At 43.6% G+C, this 17485-nt stretch overlaps 1 protein-coding gene across 1 annotated transcript in view; it reads left to right on the forward strand.

Annotated features, from left to right (window-relative positions):
- The window catches only part of DCHS2 (dachsous cadherin-related 2), a 95899-nt gene that overhangs the window by 59146 nt on the left and 19268 nt on the right, over positions 1-17485 (forward strand). The window contains exons 8-13 of the mRNA XM_065736033.1: positions 463-620; positions 1214-2054; positions 10793-11032; positions 14063-14197; positions 14409-14618; positions 15755-16612. Coding sequence (XP_065592105.1) covers positions 463-620; positions 1214-2054; positions 10793-11032; positions 14063-14197; positions 14409-14618; positions 15755-16612 — 2442 coding nt within the window. The remainder of the gene's footprint in view (positions 1-462; positions 621-1213; positions 2055-10792; positions 11033-14062; positions 14198-14408; positions 14619-15754; positions 16613-17485) is intronic.

Consider the following 17485-nt stretch of genomic DNA (forward strand, 5'->3'; position numbering starts at 1 on the left):
GTGCTGAGAGCAGTGGCAAGGAAGGCTGCATCACTGTGATTGCATTATCTTCTGGGAAGAGAAGTGGCCTTTTCTGGCTTGTCGTAGTGTACCCAGCATCACCTGTTTGACCCTTCATTGCCACTTCAGAGACCAAGGCTTAATTCTTTCCCTGTCTCTGATTGCCAAACGACATTGGAGATAGGAGTAGCAGTCCTGGTGCACCTGCTGCTTTCTGAATGCTTTTTGCTAACGTGAGCAACATCAATACAAAAACAAGCAGTTGCTTTGGTACAGGGTAAGCAGCCTATAGTAATTTTTTACTAAAGGAAGTGAACCAAACGAGTCTGAGAAATACAAGCAACTGCAGCAGGCTCCCTTTGTGTCCTGCTCCTTTGCTCCTTTTTAGGTATTAGTTATGATGGAAGCATATGGTGAACTGATGAGTCCTGTAGTAACTAATACCCATTTTTCCCCCTATAGAAGAGGATATAGGATACTTCCAGATTGATGCTGTCAGCGGGGAGTTGAGAGCAACCCAGCCTCTGTCCCATGCTGGGAGATCAAGCTACAGAATAATGGTCACAGCCAGGGACCAGGGGATGCCTTCCCTTCAAGAACAGGCTGCTGTTGACATCCAGGTACTTTTTGGTATTGTACAGATAGGAAAAATTATGCTGCATACTTAGTTTATTTTTAAAAACCAAAAAGCAGATAAGCAATTCTGAGGAAATCTAGGGAAATAATCTGCAGAAAGGAAAAATTGGAATAAAACATGTTGTTTCATAGTTTTTAGTTTGGTTTACTCGAGTGAGGAAAATGAGAGGGTAAACTCATTTTTGATTTGAATACAGAACAGCATTATGAGTTATCTTAGGAATGGAAGATGTTTGTGTGTTAGGCCATTAGAAAACTGGAAAAGAGAAGGAAAATACCAACTAGTTGTGTTCAAAGTTCCTGTATTTGGATGCCTGTGATTCAGTGGGTACTAGACAATCTTGCCCCTCCTTTTTTTTTTTTCTGGTGTGGGAATGAAAAAGAGAATTACAGAGCATCTGGCTGAGGACTGTTTGAACTCCACTATAGCACGTCAAGTTTATTTTCTGGCTTTGAAGCATAGTACAGTAACATAGTCACAAGTGATAAATGATTAAACTGTCAAGGAAAATAATGATCATTACATTTCCCCTAATAGCAAAGGGAAAATGCACCAGTGTTTGTGTTTTTGTTACAGGTAATCCCACTTCCCACAGGCAGACCTGTCTTCTCTCAAGATTTCAAGCACTTTGTCATACCTGAAAATTTTAAACCTTCAAAAGAGCTCACTTCTGTAAAGTTGCCTGGCAATCATCTAACAGATAACAGGAAACTGTGTTTTAGTATTGCTGAAGATGATGACAATGCTTATTTTGGGTTAGACAGTTGGACAGGAAACCTTTTTCTTTACAAGGAACTTGACTATGAAACATCTTCACATTTCTTTTTGCAAGTTATTATAAAGGATTACAATAATAATCCCCCACAGAATAATACTGTCTTTCTCAGTATTGATGTAGAAGATCAGAATGATCATTCTCCACATTTTCAAGATGACTTCATAGTGATTGGCATGGAGGAAAACGTACCTGCTGGCACTCTGGTTTACACATTCAATGCAAAAGATGGAGATGGCAGTTCTCCAAACAGCCAAATGCAGTATTCCCTGGAAATGAGTAGCATGGCTGAAAATATATTTGTTGTTCACCCTTCATATGGTACCTTGGTTGTAGCATCCCCACTGGACAGGGAGATTACTCGCTCTGTGATCCTTACAGTGTCTGCAACAGACCAGACAATAAACATGGCTGATCGCAGACGTGATTCTTTGACTGCAAAAATTGTTATTCTAGATGTCAATGACAACAGTCCCAGCTTTGTATCTTCACCTCTTTGCTATGTCACGGAAGATGCAGATGTGGGCCTCTTCGTGCACCGTGTAACTGCAAAGGATCCTGATGAGGGAAGAAATGGACACGTTACATATCACTTAATTTCAGGCAATGAAAATGGATCATTTGTATTGGATAAAATCACAGGTACTGTAGCTCTCTTTGTTTTTATACTGTGTTTATCATGGTAATATTTGGCAGTGCATACAACACAGTAACAAAATGCTGAATTACAATGATGCTCTAACCAGATGGCTTATCAAGCGCCATACAAGTGTGGCAATGCTGCAAGCTCAGTGAGACTTAGCTCAGAAATTCTGCATGAAGCTATGACTGTGTTGTGCAGAATGTGTTAAAACACCTTCCAGTGCGTTATTGAGGAAAGTGTGTGCAGTGGAATGCTTCACACTGATTTTTTTTACATAGTGCATACATAAAGCTTGTATACATGCATACAGTGCTACATGTAGATGTGAATAAAGGCAAAAATCAAGATGAAAAGAACGAAGGAGTGTGCATTGCCCTGAGGATAGAAGGCATTCTATAGATGCTCAAAGTGCTGCTGAATTTTATTCTACAGCCCTCTGAAGTTCCCTGGTTCCTGAATGAGCTTTTTGACTGTTATACCACTTCCACAGAAATGCAAATTTCTCTCTAGTAGTTACAATATTTTCTTGTTCTTATTCTGATTTTAAATCCATGATGTGTTACAGATGACAATAATCTGTGGAGCTGCTGTGAGAACTGATGTACACAAAACAACTTAAAGTTAAAGGAAGTTAAGTAAAATGGGAAGCCCAAAGTTAAGAAAAATAATTCTTTCTTTGAACCTCATTTGAATGTTCCGTGAATCTGTGGGGTAAATAACGCCCAAGGATGATACTCTGCAAAGAAATAGTATAGGTGATGGTATATTTTAAGTAGTTCTATATAAACAGTATACAAATAATACAAAAGAGAAGATAGCTCACCTTCAGGATGACAAGGCTCACAGGGGACTCCATGTGGGAGGGATCTCCAAGAAGAGATCTTTCCCTGGTAGTGGTCAGCCCTTAAATGGGGTCTGGGAGAGGTGGAGCCAGGCTCCACCCCTTCCACTCACACAGGTATATCACCTTCACCTGTGGTCCCATGGCTGACTCAGTGCTCACCTCAGGTGACCAATCAGTGGTTCAGGCTGTGATTCAGCAGTTCTCATACACTCCACCCCTTCACAACATGAACCACTGATCAAGTAACCATAAGGTGAGCTCCCCTTGATACAGAGACCCAATACATCACAACACTTACATAATTGCCTGTCGCGACACATGTTGATGTAATCCGAGATGAGTGATGACTGGCATATCAGTCAAACTCTTCTTTGGGCCAGTGCTCAGTGGTATCTACTGGAAGCATGCAATCACACAGTGCAGGTCCATCTTATGTGTCATCAGTCCCGATTAGACCATCACCAGATGCTGCACATGGTCTTATAGCAACTCTGGAACACTGCAGCATTGTTTGGCTCCTTCTGGGGACTCATAGACTTATGGGGAGTAATATAAGTGTTTTAGAGGTACCAAGAGGGGAAGATCTGCTCTCGAGGGTAAGATACAGGCCGTATTCCTGTCTTGGGTTAACACTTCAGCTTGTACAGGGGCATGCCCTGGCCGCCTGTACCAAACCCTTTGACCCGATGTCTGTGGCTGTACGATTATGTCAGGCACCAAAGGGGGTGTCCTGATCTGCCACAGAGACATGACAGGGGTCCCCTTAGCAATAAAGGCTGGAGTGTTAACCATTATTCCAGTAGTCCATGTACCAATTACCAGAGGGGCTACCAAACCCCCCACCTCCAATAATCTCCCCCAAGGTGCAAGTAGGCCGCACCATCGTGGTCCTACCTGCACCTTCCAGGGCCATTTTATTTTATTGGTACCTGGTTTTAGGTCCTCAGGGACAGGGGGCAGAAGATTGCTCTCACGGCCAATCTGAGGTCTCACCTCATTACCGGTGCCCATAATTTGGATCCTAAGTGGGGAGGCCCATGTTGTCTGTAACATTTTCAAGGCACTGGGTCTGCCATCTCTAGGTCTTTCATTCAGGTCCCGCAGGGTCTTGTGGAGTCTCTTTGTCCACCCCTGCAGGGACTGAGAGTCTGTCTTCAGGGCAGCCTTGAGAATACCATTGTAATGTTTGATAAGGCCTGCCCCCGTTGGATTATATGGCAGGTGGAATCACCACTCAATATTATTTTCTTCTGCCCAGCATTGTATCACTGCACCCATGAAATGACTTCCTTGGTCGCTCTCGATGACTTGTGGTGTCCCGTAGGCAGCCATCAGCCCTGTGAGTGCCTTTATAGTGTATGCCTGGTTGGCTTTTGGTACTGGATAGGCCTGCATTAGCCCACTCGCGGTATCATAGGTTCATAAGGTTGGAAAGGACCTACAAGATCATCTAGTCCAACCATCCTCCTATCACTATCCCTACCCAACTACTAAATCAAATCCCTTAGCACCTCATCTAAACGCATCTTGAACAGCACTAGGGATGGTGCCTCAACCACCTCCATAGGCAGGCCATTCCAGTGCCTGACCACTCTTTCAGAAAAAAAAATGTTTCCTCAGGTCTAATCTAAATCTTCCCCGGCGCAACTTGTGGCCATTCCCTCTCGTCCTGTCGTTATTTATCAGGGAGAAGAGGCCCACCCTCTCCTCACCACAACCCCCCTTCAGGAAGTTGTAGAGTGCAATAAGGTCTCCTCTGAGCCTCCTCTTCTCCAGATGAAACAATCCCAGCTCCCTCAGCCGCTCCTCATAAGACTTGTGCTCCAGACCCCTCACCAGTTTTGTTGCCCTTCTCTGAACACACTCCAGGGTCTCAATGTCCTTCTTGTAGTGAGGGGCCCAAAACTGAACACAGTACTCAAGGTGCGGCCGTACCAGAGCTGAGTACAGGGGGACGATCACCTCCCTGCTCCTGCTGGCTACACTATTTCTAATACAGGCCAGGATGCTGTTGGCCTTCTTGGCCACCTGGGCACACTGCCGGCTCATGTTAAGCCGAGCATCAACCAACACCCCCAGGTCCTTTTCCTCTCTACATTCTTCAAGCCATTCTGCCCCAAGCCTATAGCATTGCATGGGGTTATTGTGGCCAAAGTGCAGGACCCGGCACTTGGTCTTATTGAACCTCATCCCATTGAGCTCAACCCAGCTGTTCAGCCTATCCAAATCCCTCTGAAGGGCCTCCCTACCCTCAGGCAGTTTGACACATCCTCCCAACTTGGTGTCATCTGCAAACTTACTGAGGGTACACTCAATCCCCTCATCTAGGTCATCAATAAAGATATCAAACAAGATGGGCCCCAAAACTGACCCTTGGGGGACACCACTCGTAACAGAACGCCAGCTGGACTTAACTCCATTAACTACTACCCTCTGGGCACAGCCCTCCAGCCAGTTCTCCACCCAGAGAAGAGTGTACCTGTCCACACCATGGGCGGTCAGTTTCCTCAGGAGAATACTGTGGGAGACCGTGTCGAAGGCCTTGCTGAAGTCCAGGTAGACTACATCAACAGCCTTTCCCTCATCTACCTGTCTGGTCACCCAGTCGTAGAAGGAGATGAGGTTGGACAAGCACGACCTGCCCCTGGTGAACCCATGCTGGCTGGGTCTGATCCCTTTATTGCCATGCACATGTCCCGTGATTTCCCTCAAGATCATCTGCTCCATAACTTTCCCTGATACCGAGGTCAGGCTGACAGGCCTGTAGTTCCCCAGGTCTTCCTTACAGCCTTTCTTGTAGATGGGAGTCACATCAGTAAGCCTCCATCTTGTGGGACCTCTCCAGATAACCAGGAATTCTGACAGATGGCAGAAAGTGGCTCAGCAATCACCTCTGCCAGCTCCCTCAGCACCCTTGGGTGGATCTCATCTGGCCCCATGGACTTGTGGCAGTTCAGATGGAGGAGAAGATCTCTGACCGTCTCTGCTTGGATCACAGGGGGTGCATTAGGCACCCCGTCCTGGACTTCCAGGTCAGGGCAAGTACCCTGTGGACAACTGCTCTGTCTATTAAAGACAGATGTGAAGAAGGCATTGAGAACCTCAGCCTTTTCCTTATCATCTGTGGTTACATTCCCTGCCTCATCAAGTAAGGGAGAGAAATTTTCCTTAGTTTTTCTCTTGCTGTTAATATATTTGTAAAAGGGTTTCCTGTTCTCCTTTACAGCAGTAGGGTCGACACAGGTTAAGGCATATCTCGCCCCCTCAGACCGAGGGAGGGGCCCAATATAATTAACCTGCCACCTCTGTAGAGGATTGTGTCCTCTAGCAAGATGGGCTGTAGTTTCAGGCAACGACCTCGGTCTTATCTTAGAGCAGGCGTCACAGTCTCGGCATGCTTGAGCGATGTCCAATAGTTGTATGGGCAGTCCCCATGCTTTAGCAGCTGCCCACATGGTCTTCTGCCCAGCATGCCGCAGCTTTTGATGTAGCCAGTAAGCGATATTCTCAGATGGTGAGTTCTCAACCCATCTAACTCGGGCCAGTGTGTCGGCTTCATCATTTCCTGGTGACTGTAGGGGTTGATGACCAGAAACATGGTAGACACACACAGTTCTGTGTTTGACTGTATTCCATATGTCTAACCACATATCTTTGCCCCAGATCAGTTGGGAGTGGATAGTCCAATCCTGGGTGGCCCACTGTGCGATCCAGAGTGAGCCCCCGATACACAGCCCAACTATCTGTGCAAGTATTCAGGATACCATCACCAGGTTCTTTGGTTATAACCATCCACACCGCCCGCAGCTCTGCCCACTGGCTGCTTTGACCATCCCCCTCTTCGAACCATATTGTGTCTGTGGCAGGATGGTACGCTACTGCTCTCCACTTACTTGGGTTGCCCTTGCTGGACCCATCCGTGTACCAGGCATCTTCAGGGATAGGATATTTTCCTTCCTGAACAGGACTCTTCCGTGGTGGAGCAACCAAAGTTTGTTTCGGTGCATCACTATGATACGTTACTGGGCCAAGAATCTTCTGAAGCTCTTCTTTCAATAGTGAGGAAGACAGACTACTCCTCTGACTGAGATAGGTGACCCATCGTGCCACCATCTGCGCCTGGGCCACCCCGTCTTAGGAAGGTGGGTCAGATCTCTTACCCACCCCTGGATTGGCAATGTAGTCTTGACTATAACTTCGGCCATTTGGGTTATTGGCTCTACCACTTGTAATGTGGAATAGGCAGCCAATAACTGTTTTTCAATCATACTATATCTTTTCCTCTGCTCCATGCCACACCTGAGACCAAAATCCAATGGGGGTCCGAACAGAACTCTGACATTGCCACAGGCCCCAGCCAAAGCCATCTTGAGTTACGTGAACATCTAGCTCAGCTGGGAGGGTAGGATCAAATATACCCAGTGCCTGGGCTTGTTTAACCGCCTGTTTCGCCTGTTGGAAAGCATCCTGTTCTGTTCTCCCCCAATCCCATAATTGGCCCTTTTTGGTAAGTCTATATAAAGGTCTCAGCAGCTGCACCAAATGAGGTATAAAGGAACGCCAATATCCCAATAAACCCAGGAATTCCTGCAGCTGCTTTGGTGTTGTAGGGACTGGAAATGCCTGAACCTTATCTATGATGGCATCAGGTAACACTTTGGTCTTTCCTGACCAGACTACCCCTAGAAATTTTACAGATTGTCCTGGACCTTGCACTTTTTGAGGATTGATAGCCCATCCTCTTTCACTTAGGTAGGCAGTTAATGAATCTGCTGCCTCCCCTACTGCTTTCAGTGAGTAGGATGTTAACAGGAGGTCATCAATATAGTGGTATAGGTTCACATTGTTTGGTTTTCTCCAATCAGCCAGGTCACGTGCCACCAAATTATGACAGTATGTTGGTGAGTGCACATACCCCTGTGGCAAGACCTGAAAGGTCCACTGCCTGCCTCCCCACATAAATGCAAATTGATCTGCTGATTCTTTAGCAATAGGTATGCTAAAAAACGCATTTGCTAAATCCAGGACACAATGGTAGGTTTTAATTTCCCTACTAAGAGTGTCCATTAAGGGCGCAATATTGGGTACAGCCGCATGGATGGGCGGTGTGACCTTATTCAGTTCCCTATAATCCACCGTCATTCTCCACATTCCATCCGACTTCCGTACTGGCCATATGGGGGAATTATATGGGCTGTGTGCAGGTCTTATAATACCTACTTTCTCTAATTCCTGCACTGTCTTTGATATTTCTTCTTGCCCACCCGGGAGTCTCTACTGTCTTACATTAGTAATCCGGCATGGTTTCGGCAAACAAATGGGCTCATGTTTCACATGGCCCCTCAATATTGTCCGTATTGCCCGGATACTCTGCCGTAGTCTGACTCTCCCACAGTTGTCTGGAGAGCCAGAACCCATAGAATGTCTATGCCCAGGATATATTCTGGAATTGGGTCAATTGACACCTTATACTCCCGGGGTGGGAGACGCCCAACTCCCAGTTTCAACCATGTTTGGGTGACTGGAATAGTCTGTCCCCCAAACCCACCAATCATCACTCTATTACCCTTAAATTTTGTTGGGTCTCCATATATAATTGACGTTTCTGCACCGGTATCCACTAGAGCCATCACCTTCTGCACATTTGTCCTAGACCAAAATATTGTTAATTCTACATAGGGCCTCCGGTCACAAATGGAGGTCCTATGGGGATCAGTGTTTTTCGTTAACCCATGAACTTTGCCAGATCCAAATCTTTTGCCACAGGTGGCTCAGGCACTGTAGCCCGCGACACCTGCAAATGTTTTTTCCTTCTGTTTGGTATTATAAAGTCAGCCAGATTCCAGGTTGTTGTCGGTGTTTCTTGTATAATTCGTACTCCTGATTTTCTGGGAGCACTCTGAAATTTTTGATCATTCCTAAGCTGTTTCCACAGCTGTAACAAAACATGGTTGGGTTGCCCATCAATTTTGGTAAATGCAACCCCAGCCCGTATGAAGTCATTGAACATAGTCTTCCGGGATACCCGTACGGGGCCTGATCGGGGTATCCATGGAGCAGGCTTTTTAGTTTTAATAGGGAAGGCCTCAGCGCCTTCCACTACACGAACATTGCGCCTGGTTCTTATGCGCTCCGTCTCCCCTAAGTCTGCCACTAACTGGGCTGCCTGCTGTATGATGGCCTCTGATGCCACCAACAGATTTAGTATGGAAACTAACATCCCATATAGGTGGGAGGGGGCCTGCTGCAGTATCAGATCTCTCATGCCCGCTGTAAATTTCTCTGTATTTGGGCTTTCAAAAGCGTCTGCGTACACAGCCTCCCTCATACCTAGTTCTCTGATGTATGTCTGGAGGTCCTCCATAGAGGACCACAAACCAGTATTGAGAGGAATATCGGTTTTGTTAGGCCATGTTAAGCAGCACGCTGCCATCAACCAATCTATAATAGAATGGTTTTCATCATTGTAGTGGACAGCTGCATATAACCTTTGTCTCAAGGCCGGGTTTATTGTTATGGATGCTAATTTTGACATTTCTGTCCCATTCACTAAAACACTTTCAGCTCCTGCATCCCATAACCTTAGGAGCCATGATGGTATGCTTTCCCTTGGTTTTTGATAGAACCGTTGTACTAGGTCCATCAACTCATTAGCTGTATATGGACGAGCGGTCACACGGAGGTAGGTTTCAGCAGGGGGCCATTGGTCAGGAGGCACCCCTGCTGGTCTATCCTGTACCTTTTTTGTTTTTTGCATTATAATAGGCTGAATCTCGAATTAGTCCACCATAGATGGAGTTTCGAGATCTGCCTTAGAGATCTTTTTTTCCTGTCATATACGAGTCTTCCTCCTCTGATTTTTGGGTGTCTTCTACCGATATACTCCATATTTGTCTTGTGGGGACATTTAGGCCAGGCTTTTTGGTTGTTAGCGTACCCAACTGTTGCTCAAGTTTCTCAATACACTCTCTTAATAATTAATTTTCAGTTTCGATGTTAACATTTGCAGTATCTAATTTAAGTATGGCCATTACTAAAGGCCAGGCTACTGCAGAGGCAGCTAACCGCCGCTCCTTGGTAATGAGTATGTCCTTATCTAATCTGAGAAAGTAGTCAGTCAAATAAGATGGAGAGGGAGAGGCAGTCCCTGGAACCCGCATGGGTCCTCATTTCTCAATAACAGATGCCAACCCATAGTAGGGTGACCCCACGAACCCTGGAATTAGACCAGGGATTATCTGGTCTAGGGGGGTAATGTTCTCCCCCCCGGCCCATTTAAGTATATTCCAAATAAAGGACATGCTGAGTAAGTATGGATTATTATTACTAGAGCCGCCTGGCTCACAAAGTGTGGGGTAAATAACTCCCAAGGATAGTACTCTGCAAAGAAATAGTATAGGTGATGGTATATTTTAAGTAGTTCTATATAAACAGTATACAAATAATACAAAAGAGAAGATGGCTCACCTTCAGGATGACAAGGCTCACAGGGAACTCCATGTGGGAGGGAACTCCAAGAAGAGATCTTTCCCTGGTAGTGGTCAGCCCTTAAATGGGGTTTGGGAGAGGTGGAGCCAGGCTCCACCCGTTCCAATCACACAGGTATATCACCTTCACCTGTGGCCCCATGGCTGACTGGGTGCTCACTTCAGGTGACCAATCAGTGGTTCAGGCCGTGATTCAGCAGTTCGCATACAGAATCCCAATTACTCCTTATGTCAAAATGTGCATTTCTGGGCTGCTCTTATGGGAATTACCTACTCCAAAGTCTGGAAGCCTCGCAGCAGTGGTACAGAATGTCCTCTAGTGAGAGTGCAGGAACAGTCAGGATCCTAACCTGGAGCTGAGCACTTCTTTACTGCACTTCTTTACTGTTTCCATTCTTTATAACAGGACTCCTAAGTACAGCCCAACTCCTGGACCGTGAGATTCAGGAGCAATACAGTCTGACCGTTGTGGCTCTTGATGATGGCAGTCCAGCTCTCTCTGCAACACAGGTTCTAAGCATCCTTGTTCTTGACGTGAATGATGAGAGACCAATATTTCTGCAGCAGCTTTACGAGACTGCAGTTTATGAAAACCAGGATCCAGGGGAGCTGGTCACAAGAGTGGAAGCTGTGGACAGAGATGAAGGTGATTTCAATCTTTTTGCTATTGTGCATATTGTGGGCTGATCAAATCTTGCTTTGCTCTATGGTTGCATGTACAAACATCATGCTTTGTCCAGGGTAATGTCTAAGTTCCAAAATATGGCTGTTGGTTCAGATTCTCAACATTCATTCAGGGCTTGGAGATATTCTGACTTACGCACTGGGCTAGCCTCAGCCCTAGTTAATGTGATGTGGGGTGATGTGGGGCAGCTCAGTATACTCTGTGTGAAAACAGACAAAGGATTCTGGTTATAGTTCAGAAAAGAGTATTAATCTCCATTAGAGTCAATATTTGGACACTTTGTTTCGCTCAGTGAGTTCTGAATAGTTTTAAATAACTGAAAAGTTCACATCCCAGTTTTGTAACAGCGAGCATGCACTAATGTCTTCTGACCAGACAGGGGCACTGTCAACCAAGATTTTCCGGGCACTTAAGCTCTGTCTATGAAGGAATTTTGAAAACTGCCCTGGATTTCAAATATAGTTTCACATACATGTTTTTCAAACGTACAGAAAGTAGATAATAATAGTTCATATGCTTGCTAATGATGAAAAGTGAAAGTCTTTGCTAACCAACAAAAAACTCCCTCCAGTTGTTCAACTTCTGGAATATCTGAAATGCACAGGATGTTACAGGTAGTCTGGGTCTGAAGATAGTTTTACCTTCAGTAATGCAAAGCATAGCACATGCAGTTGGAAGCAGTTACCCAGAAAAATGGGTTCACTTTTTGCACATCTTTAGAATTAAGACTGCTATCCAAAAAATAAATCTTGTTAGCAAAATGATCTCTCTCCAGTAAGATTTCCAATTTTAAAGCAGAGTACATAATGATTACAGAAGGCTGATGTGAGATTACAGCTCAACAGAAGTGGAAGAGCCATTTCCCCACAAGTATGTGAAGTATCTGGAAACTAGGAGGGACTCAGTATTCCTATATTCAAAAATCTTCTTGATAGCTGAGCATCATTACTGTCTACCTCTGCCTCCCTCACTCTTTCATCTGTATTCTCTTTGGATCACCCTATAAAAAAAAAAGTATTTGAATTAAAAAAAAATTATAGGTAACAGAAAAGAAATAGCTATCTTGAATTCCTCTTTTCTCTTTCTCTATCCCCCTCCCTTTTTAATTTAATATCATTATTATTTTGTATTGTGCATTTCATGGGATGTACAGCAGGATGTGCATTTTGTAAATCAGTGGTAGGAGGGAGCACTAATGGCTTGACTGGGTGGAGAGGAAAGGCACTTCAGGTCTGCTGGGTGGCATGTGGATGGCTAGCTTATCTCTGCTGCTACAAACATGTTAGACTGGAGTGGCATTGTTGCTGATGGTACCTTCCTGGTTGATTTTGTCTGTTTGTTTAATTATTATTATGTTAATATATACATTTTTGAGTAACCGGAGCCCTTCTGTTGGGACTTTTTCTCACATTTTCAGTATTTGGCCCAGTGTCATATATATGTTGCAGAATTGTTCAAAATACTGAAAGTGATGCTCATAATGTAAGTAGATACGATGTATATGGGAATCATATAAACATAAATCATTTGTATTTTTTTTTATTTTGTTTGCTCTTTAAGTTGCTGTTCAAATCCTAGGAATGTTTGTGCAGTCTTATTGGAGGACTTTCTTCTTTATTGTTCTATTCACCTTATATATTCGTTAGCTGACCACAGGGAGGAATCATAGTAACAATCACAGCCAGCATCAGCCTTATGTTTTGTTTTCCTACTTTATGTATTATCTTTGAAGGGAAGAGCAAGCAGCTGTCATCTGCTTCATTTTTGCCCCAAGCTTTAATCTTGACTCCACTTCAAAAGGTCTTTTGTGGAAATCACTGCTAAAATTTTTGCCTGCACTGATTTTTTTCACATAGATCATCTTGTTCCACTGATTGTACCTGCACATTACAGCATAAAATTTGGATAGGCTGTGTTGGTAACTTTAAATTTTCAAAACATTCTCCTTAATTGTGCTTACAGCTGTGATTTTTCCCCCCTTTTTTTCAGGAAAGCTGAAAAGAGCTCTGTAATTCTTTTTGTTGTGTGTGTCTGTGTGTGTTTTCATGAATAAGTCCCTTCCTTGAATTGGTTTAAATGAAAATGCATTTACTGTAATAATTCTTTCAATCAAATTTCAGAAGCATTGTCAACTATTCAGCAAGGGTATTCAAAGGCAAACAAAGGCAGTCATGGGCATTTAAACTGTAGGTTCTGTTTCTTCTCTCGCAGTAGTGTTTCTCCACCAACACCAGTTATTTTCTGCTGTTCTAGCTGAGAACAGAATGTAATGTTAACTCTAACTGGCAAGTTTAGTATTACTAGGAATGCTGTAGTTTTCCAGTGTCCAGCAAGTAGGTTTTTGAGTTGAAGACAAAAGGAAGAGCCTACCCTGTGAATGCTGATGGGACATAGGCATCTGCCTTCTCAAAATTACCAATACCCAGAACTTGTAGACATCTCAAGAATCACAGAATTGTAGGGGTTGGAAGGGACCTCTAGAGATCATCAAGTCCAAGAAGTTGATGTTTTCTCTGAATGTTTATGCTATTCGCTGTTGTACTTTACAGAGATACTTGAGTCTGAGTGAATTAAGTGGAAAACCAGAGCCTGAGCAGCCTGGTGCACTGCCTGACATCCTGCTGAAAAATAATTCATTACCTAAGGGGGAGCACAAGACAAATGCATGGATCCCATGGTCTAAGTTCATGATATGCCAGCTTGTTTAGTAACTTGCCTTGGGTCCCTCAAAATGCTGCTGGGTTCTCTTGAAATGCCTGGAAAACTTCCACACAGTGCAGTAGCTGGAAAAGGATTTTGAAGATCTGGTTTTAAATTTTGATCTCTTGTTCTAATGAAGAAGCAGTTACTCACTGCATTTAGAGTAATAATTTCATCTGTAATCCATTTCCTAAAAGGCGGGGGGGGGGGGGGGGGGGGGGGGGGGGGGAGGAAAGAGGGCATGTAAGGAGAGTGACTCTGTTTTACTAGCACTTCTATTCTCCTTTTAAGGACAACATTCCTTGCTTCAGTATGAAATATTACCAGGACCTGGATATGAGAAATTCAGGATAAATTTGGACAGTGGAGAATTAGAAACAGCTGTATCACTGGACCGGGAAACCCAGGAGGTTTTCAGTATTAAAGGTATCAGCATGAAATAGCTATGACTGCTTGTGCAATGGGAGGTGGGAATGGCTGTAGTGTTATTTCAGAGTTAGTCTGGATTAATGGAAGTGATCATATTTTCAGATATGGGAGTATGTGCTTTATTTATAGCAAAAATAATGAGTATTCTGCTATTACTAAGGAGTAGTATACCTCTATATAAAATTTGCTTTCTGTCTTTAAATCTTAGTTTTGGTTCGAGATGGTGGAACTCCATCTCTGTCAAGCACAGCGACAGTTATCTGCAAAGTGCTGGATGAAAATGATAACTCTCCAAAGTTTTTCTTTCCTGTCTTTGAGATTCATATTCCAGAGAATCAACAACATTCAGTAGTTTACATTGCCAGGGCTGCAGACATGGATGCTGGCAATAATGGAGCTCTAAGATACAAAATAAGTGGTAAGTTATACCATCATGTTTGTTAAATCAGGAAGCACATAAAAAACAGTGTCCAGATTTTAGTCTAGTATTCCTACATACTCACTTATCCTTGTACTTTTTTTTCATGTGGAGGGAGGGGAAAAATTATTTCAATCTTTCATCAGCATTAATAAGCATTTTCCAAGCAAACTTTAAGTCTGCTTTCTGAATTTGAAATGGTACAGAAGAGAAGAAAAACTATCAAATGCTGGAAGAAGGCATTCATCACAAATGCATAATTTTATCCCTTTCATTATAATTCTGGAAGCTGTGAACATAAATATAGAGTAAGTAGAAGAACTAATCTGATTGTAATTTTTTAGTTTTATCTTGTGAGAGCTTCTTTCGCTCATTAATTGAAGTCATTCTTGGTTTTCATACTGCCAAACTTTCCCCAAGTCTGCTATGCCATTGTTAAGCTCCACCGCTGTTTAAAGCCTCTTATAAAATCTTTGCACAAATACAAGTATGCTGTGCTTGCTTTGATTTGTGGCTCCCAATGTTAGCTCCCAAGGTTTTCATTTCATAATCTTTTAATAACTTTTAATTTAATTACCATTATTGGTCTTTCTACATGTTATAAGGTGTGTATGCCATCCACTGTGCCTAAAAATGCTGACTTTTTTTCTATCAGCTGCTTCATATTTACCTTCCTCTTCCGCCCCTCCCTCCGCCCCCAAAATCAAGACCTTGAAGTACAACTATTCACTTCCAAAGGACAGGTTTGTAGAAGAGAGCAAAGAGCAACTAATTACAATTGTCAGCAGTGCTTTATAGGTTTCTGGAATTTGTAACTAAGGTTGAGAAGAGGTCACCTTGTGCTGCAGCATAGTTGCAGAAGACCTTATAAGGTGTGCTGCTTTGGGAAAAAAGACACTCATCTGGCAAAATAGCTGCGCTGTAAATTGATATGATATTCTGCATTTACTGTAATTCCCACCTGCTGATCTAAATGAAATGCAGGTTTTAGTCTTATGAGGAATAAAATATGCAAAAGATACATGAGCACACCAGCTGTCCTGAATCATGTTATTGTAATTAACATTGTAGTAGTCATGAGATTTTTTTCCAAACGCAATTGTTTGTCATCATTTTTCTTTTTTTGTGTTTGGAAGGTGGAAATGTTGGAGAATACTTCACACTAAATAGTACTTCAGGAAGACTGTTGGTCACTCATATCTTAGACAGAGAGGATGTCAGCAATTTTGCTCTTACAATTGAGTGCCATGACCTAGGCAGTCCCTCAAGGAGCTCCACTGCACTGCTGTACATAACAGTCCTGGATGAAAATGACCACAGCCCACTGTTTGAAAAGAACCAATATCACATCTCTGTGAGAGAAGATGTAGAGGTAGGTGCAGCCATCCTGGACCTCTTTGCTTCCGACAGAGACTACGGCCCAAATGGTGAAGTTACATACTCACTCATTGGAGACACCTCTGGAGCATTTGCCATTGACAGTGTAACAGGCTCCATAGTTACTACAAAGGTGCTGGACAGGGAGACCAAGTCCCAGTATACATTTAGGGCTGTGGCAAGCGACTGTAGCTCCCATTTGCAAAGGAGCACCACTGCCAGCATTGTGGTGCACATCGATGATGTCAACGACAACAATCCAGTGTTTCTGCAGAGCCCCATCAGGGCCTTTGTGCCTGTTGAAACCACAGTGAATGAGACAGTAGCCACTGTGAGAGCTGAGGATGTGGATCTGGGGCCAAATGGAGGTATTGTTTTTAGTTTGTTGGCAGCAGAAACTTTATTTGAGATTGATGCAGAGATGGGTGACATCATACTTCAGGAGCCCTTGGCTTCTGAAGACTTCAGTACACAGCTGCTAGTGCTGGCTTCAGATCAAGGTGCCTTACCTCGAACAGCCACGACTCTGGTCATTATCTTTGCAAAGGAACAAGAGGAGGAGATTTCATTCAGCCGTAGCCTGTATGAAGCAAGTGTGCCTGAGAACAGTGCAGCAGGTGGGTCTCAAATTCCCCTGGGTATTATTGCAGCTGCTGGGCTGTTTGGGGTGGTAATTGTAACAAATTGTGCAGTAGTTGGGAAAAGTGAAGTTGGATGTTTCGAATACTCTTCTGCCCTTTTCAAGTGTATCAGCAAAAGAACTGTTATGTAGAGGAACTGTCTGGCACATGGGTTTGCTGCTCACATACAGTGCTGTTGCTCACTTTAAGCAGTAAGCTCATGCATCAGAGGTGGTGTGTTTCCACCCCGAAGTCTGGGAAGCCCTGAGCAACAGTGGGTTCACTCCTTTAGCAAAATGATTTCAACATTGGGTGGACAGTGCTTACTCCTTACTTCTCTTGTCAACACAATTGAGTTCAGATGAGATAAGTGGGGTGTACCATTTGCAACATGAGATTTTTTTGTTGTTGTTTTTACAAAACCTTTAATGAACTGCAATAGCTTTCAGAAATATTGTAAAACCTACTTACATTCTGGACTTTCAGGAGAATAGGGATAAGGCGAGGTGAATGGTGGAGAAGTTTGAAGATACTGACATTCACACTTCCACAGTGCATCTCGAGACAGAGACAGCAGTACCACCACATGCTGCTAATAGATAAAATAGCTTAAATCACAAGGTACTTATGGATTAATTTGTCGTTCAGAGTAATGATGAAAATTACAACTGTACTTCTTACTATATAGAGGATATTAGTAGTTGTGCATCCTTCTAATTAGATATGGTAGGTAATTTTCATGCTTCAGGGGTTGTGATCATCACAATGAGGGATGTAAAATAGGATCTTTCACATTTCTTCCACCTAGAAATCCCACTGCACAATTGACCAGATACATTTAGAGGTCTGATCTGCACTATGTTCTTGATT

The sequence above is a fragment of the Cyrtonyx montezumae genome, unplaced genomic scaffold (genome assembly GCF_038088225.1).
Source record: "Cyrtonyx montezumae isolate F1298 unplaced genomic scaffold, pur_monq_1.0 scaffold_2, whole genome shotgun sequence".
NCBI lineage: Eukaryota > Metazoa > Chordata > Aves > Galliformes > Odontophoridae > Cyrtonyx > Cyrtonyx montezumae.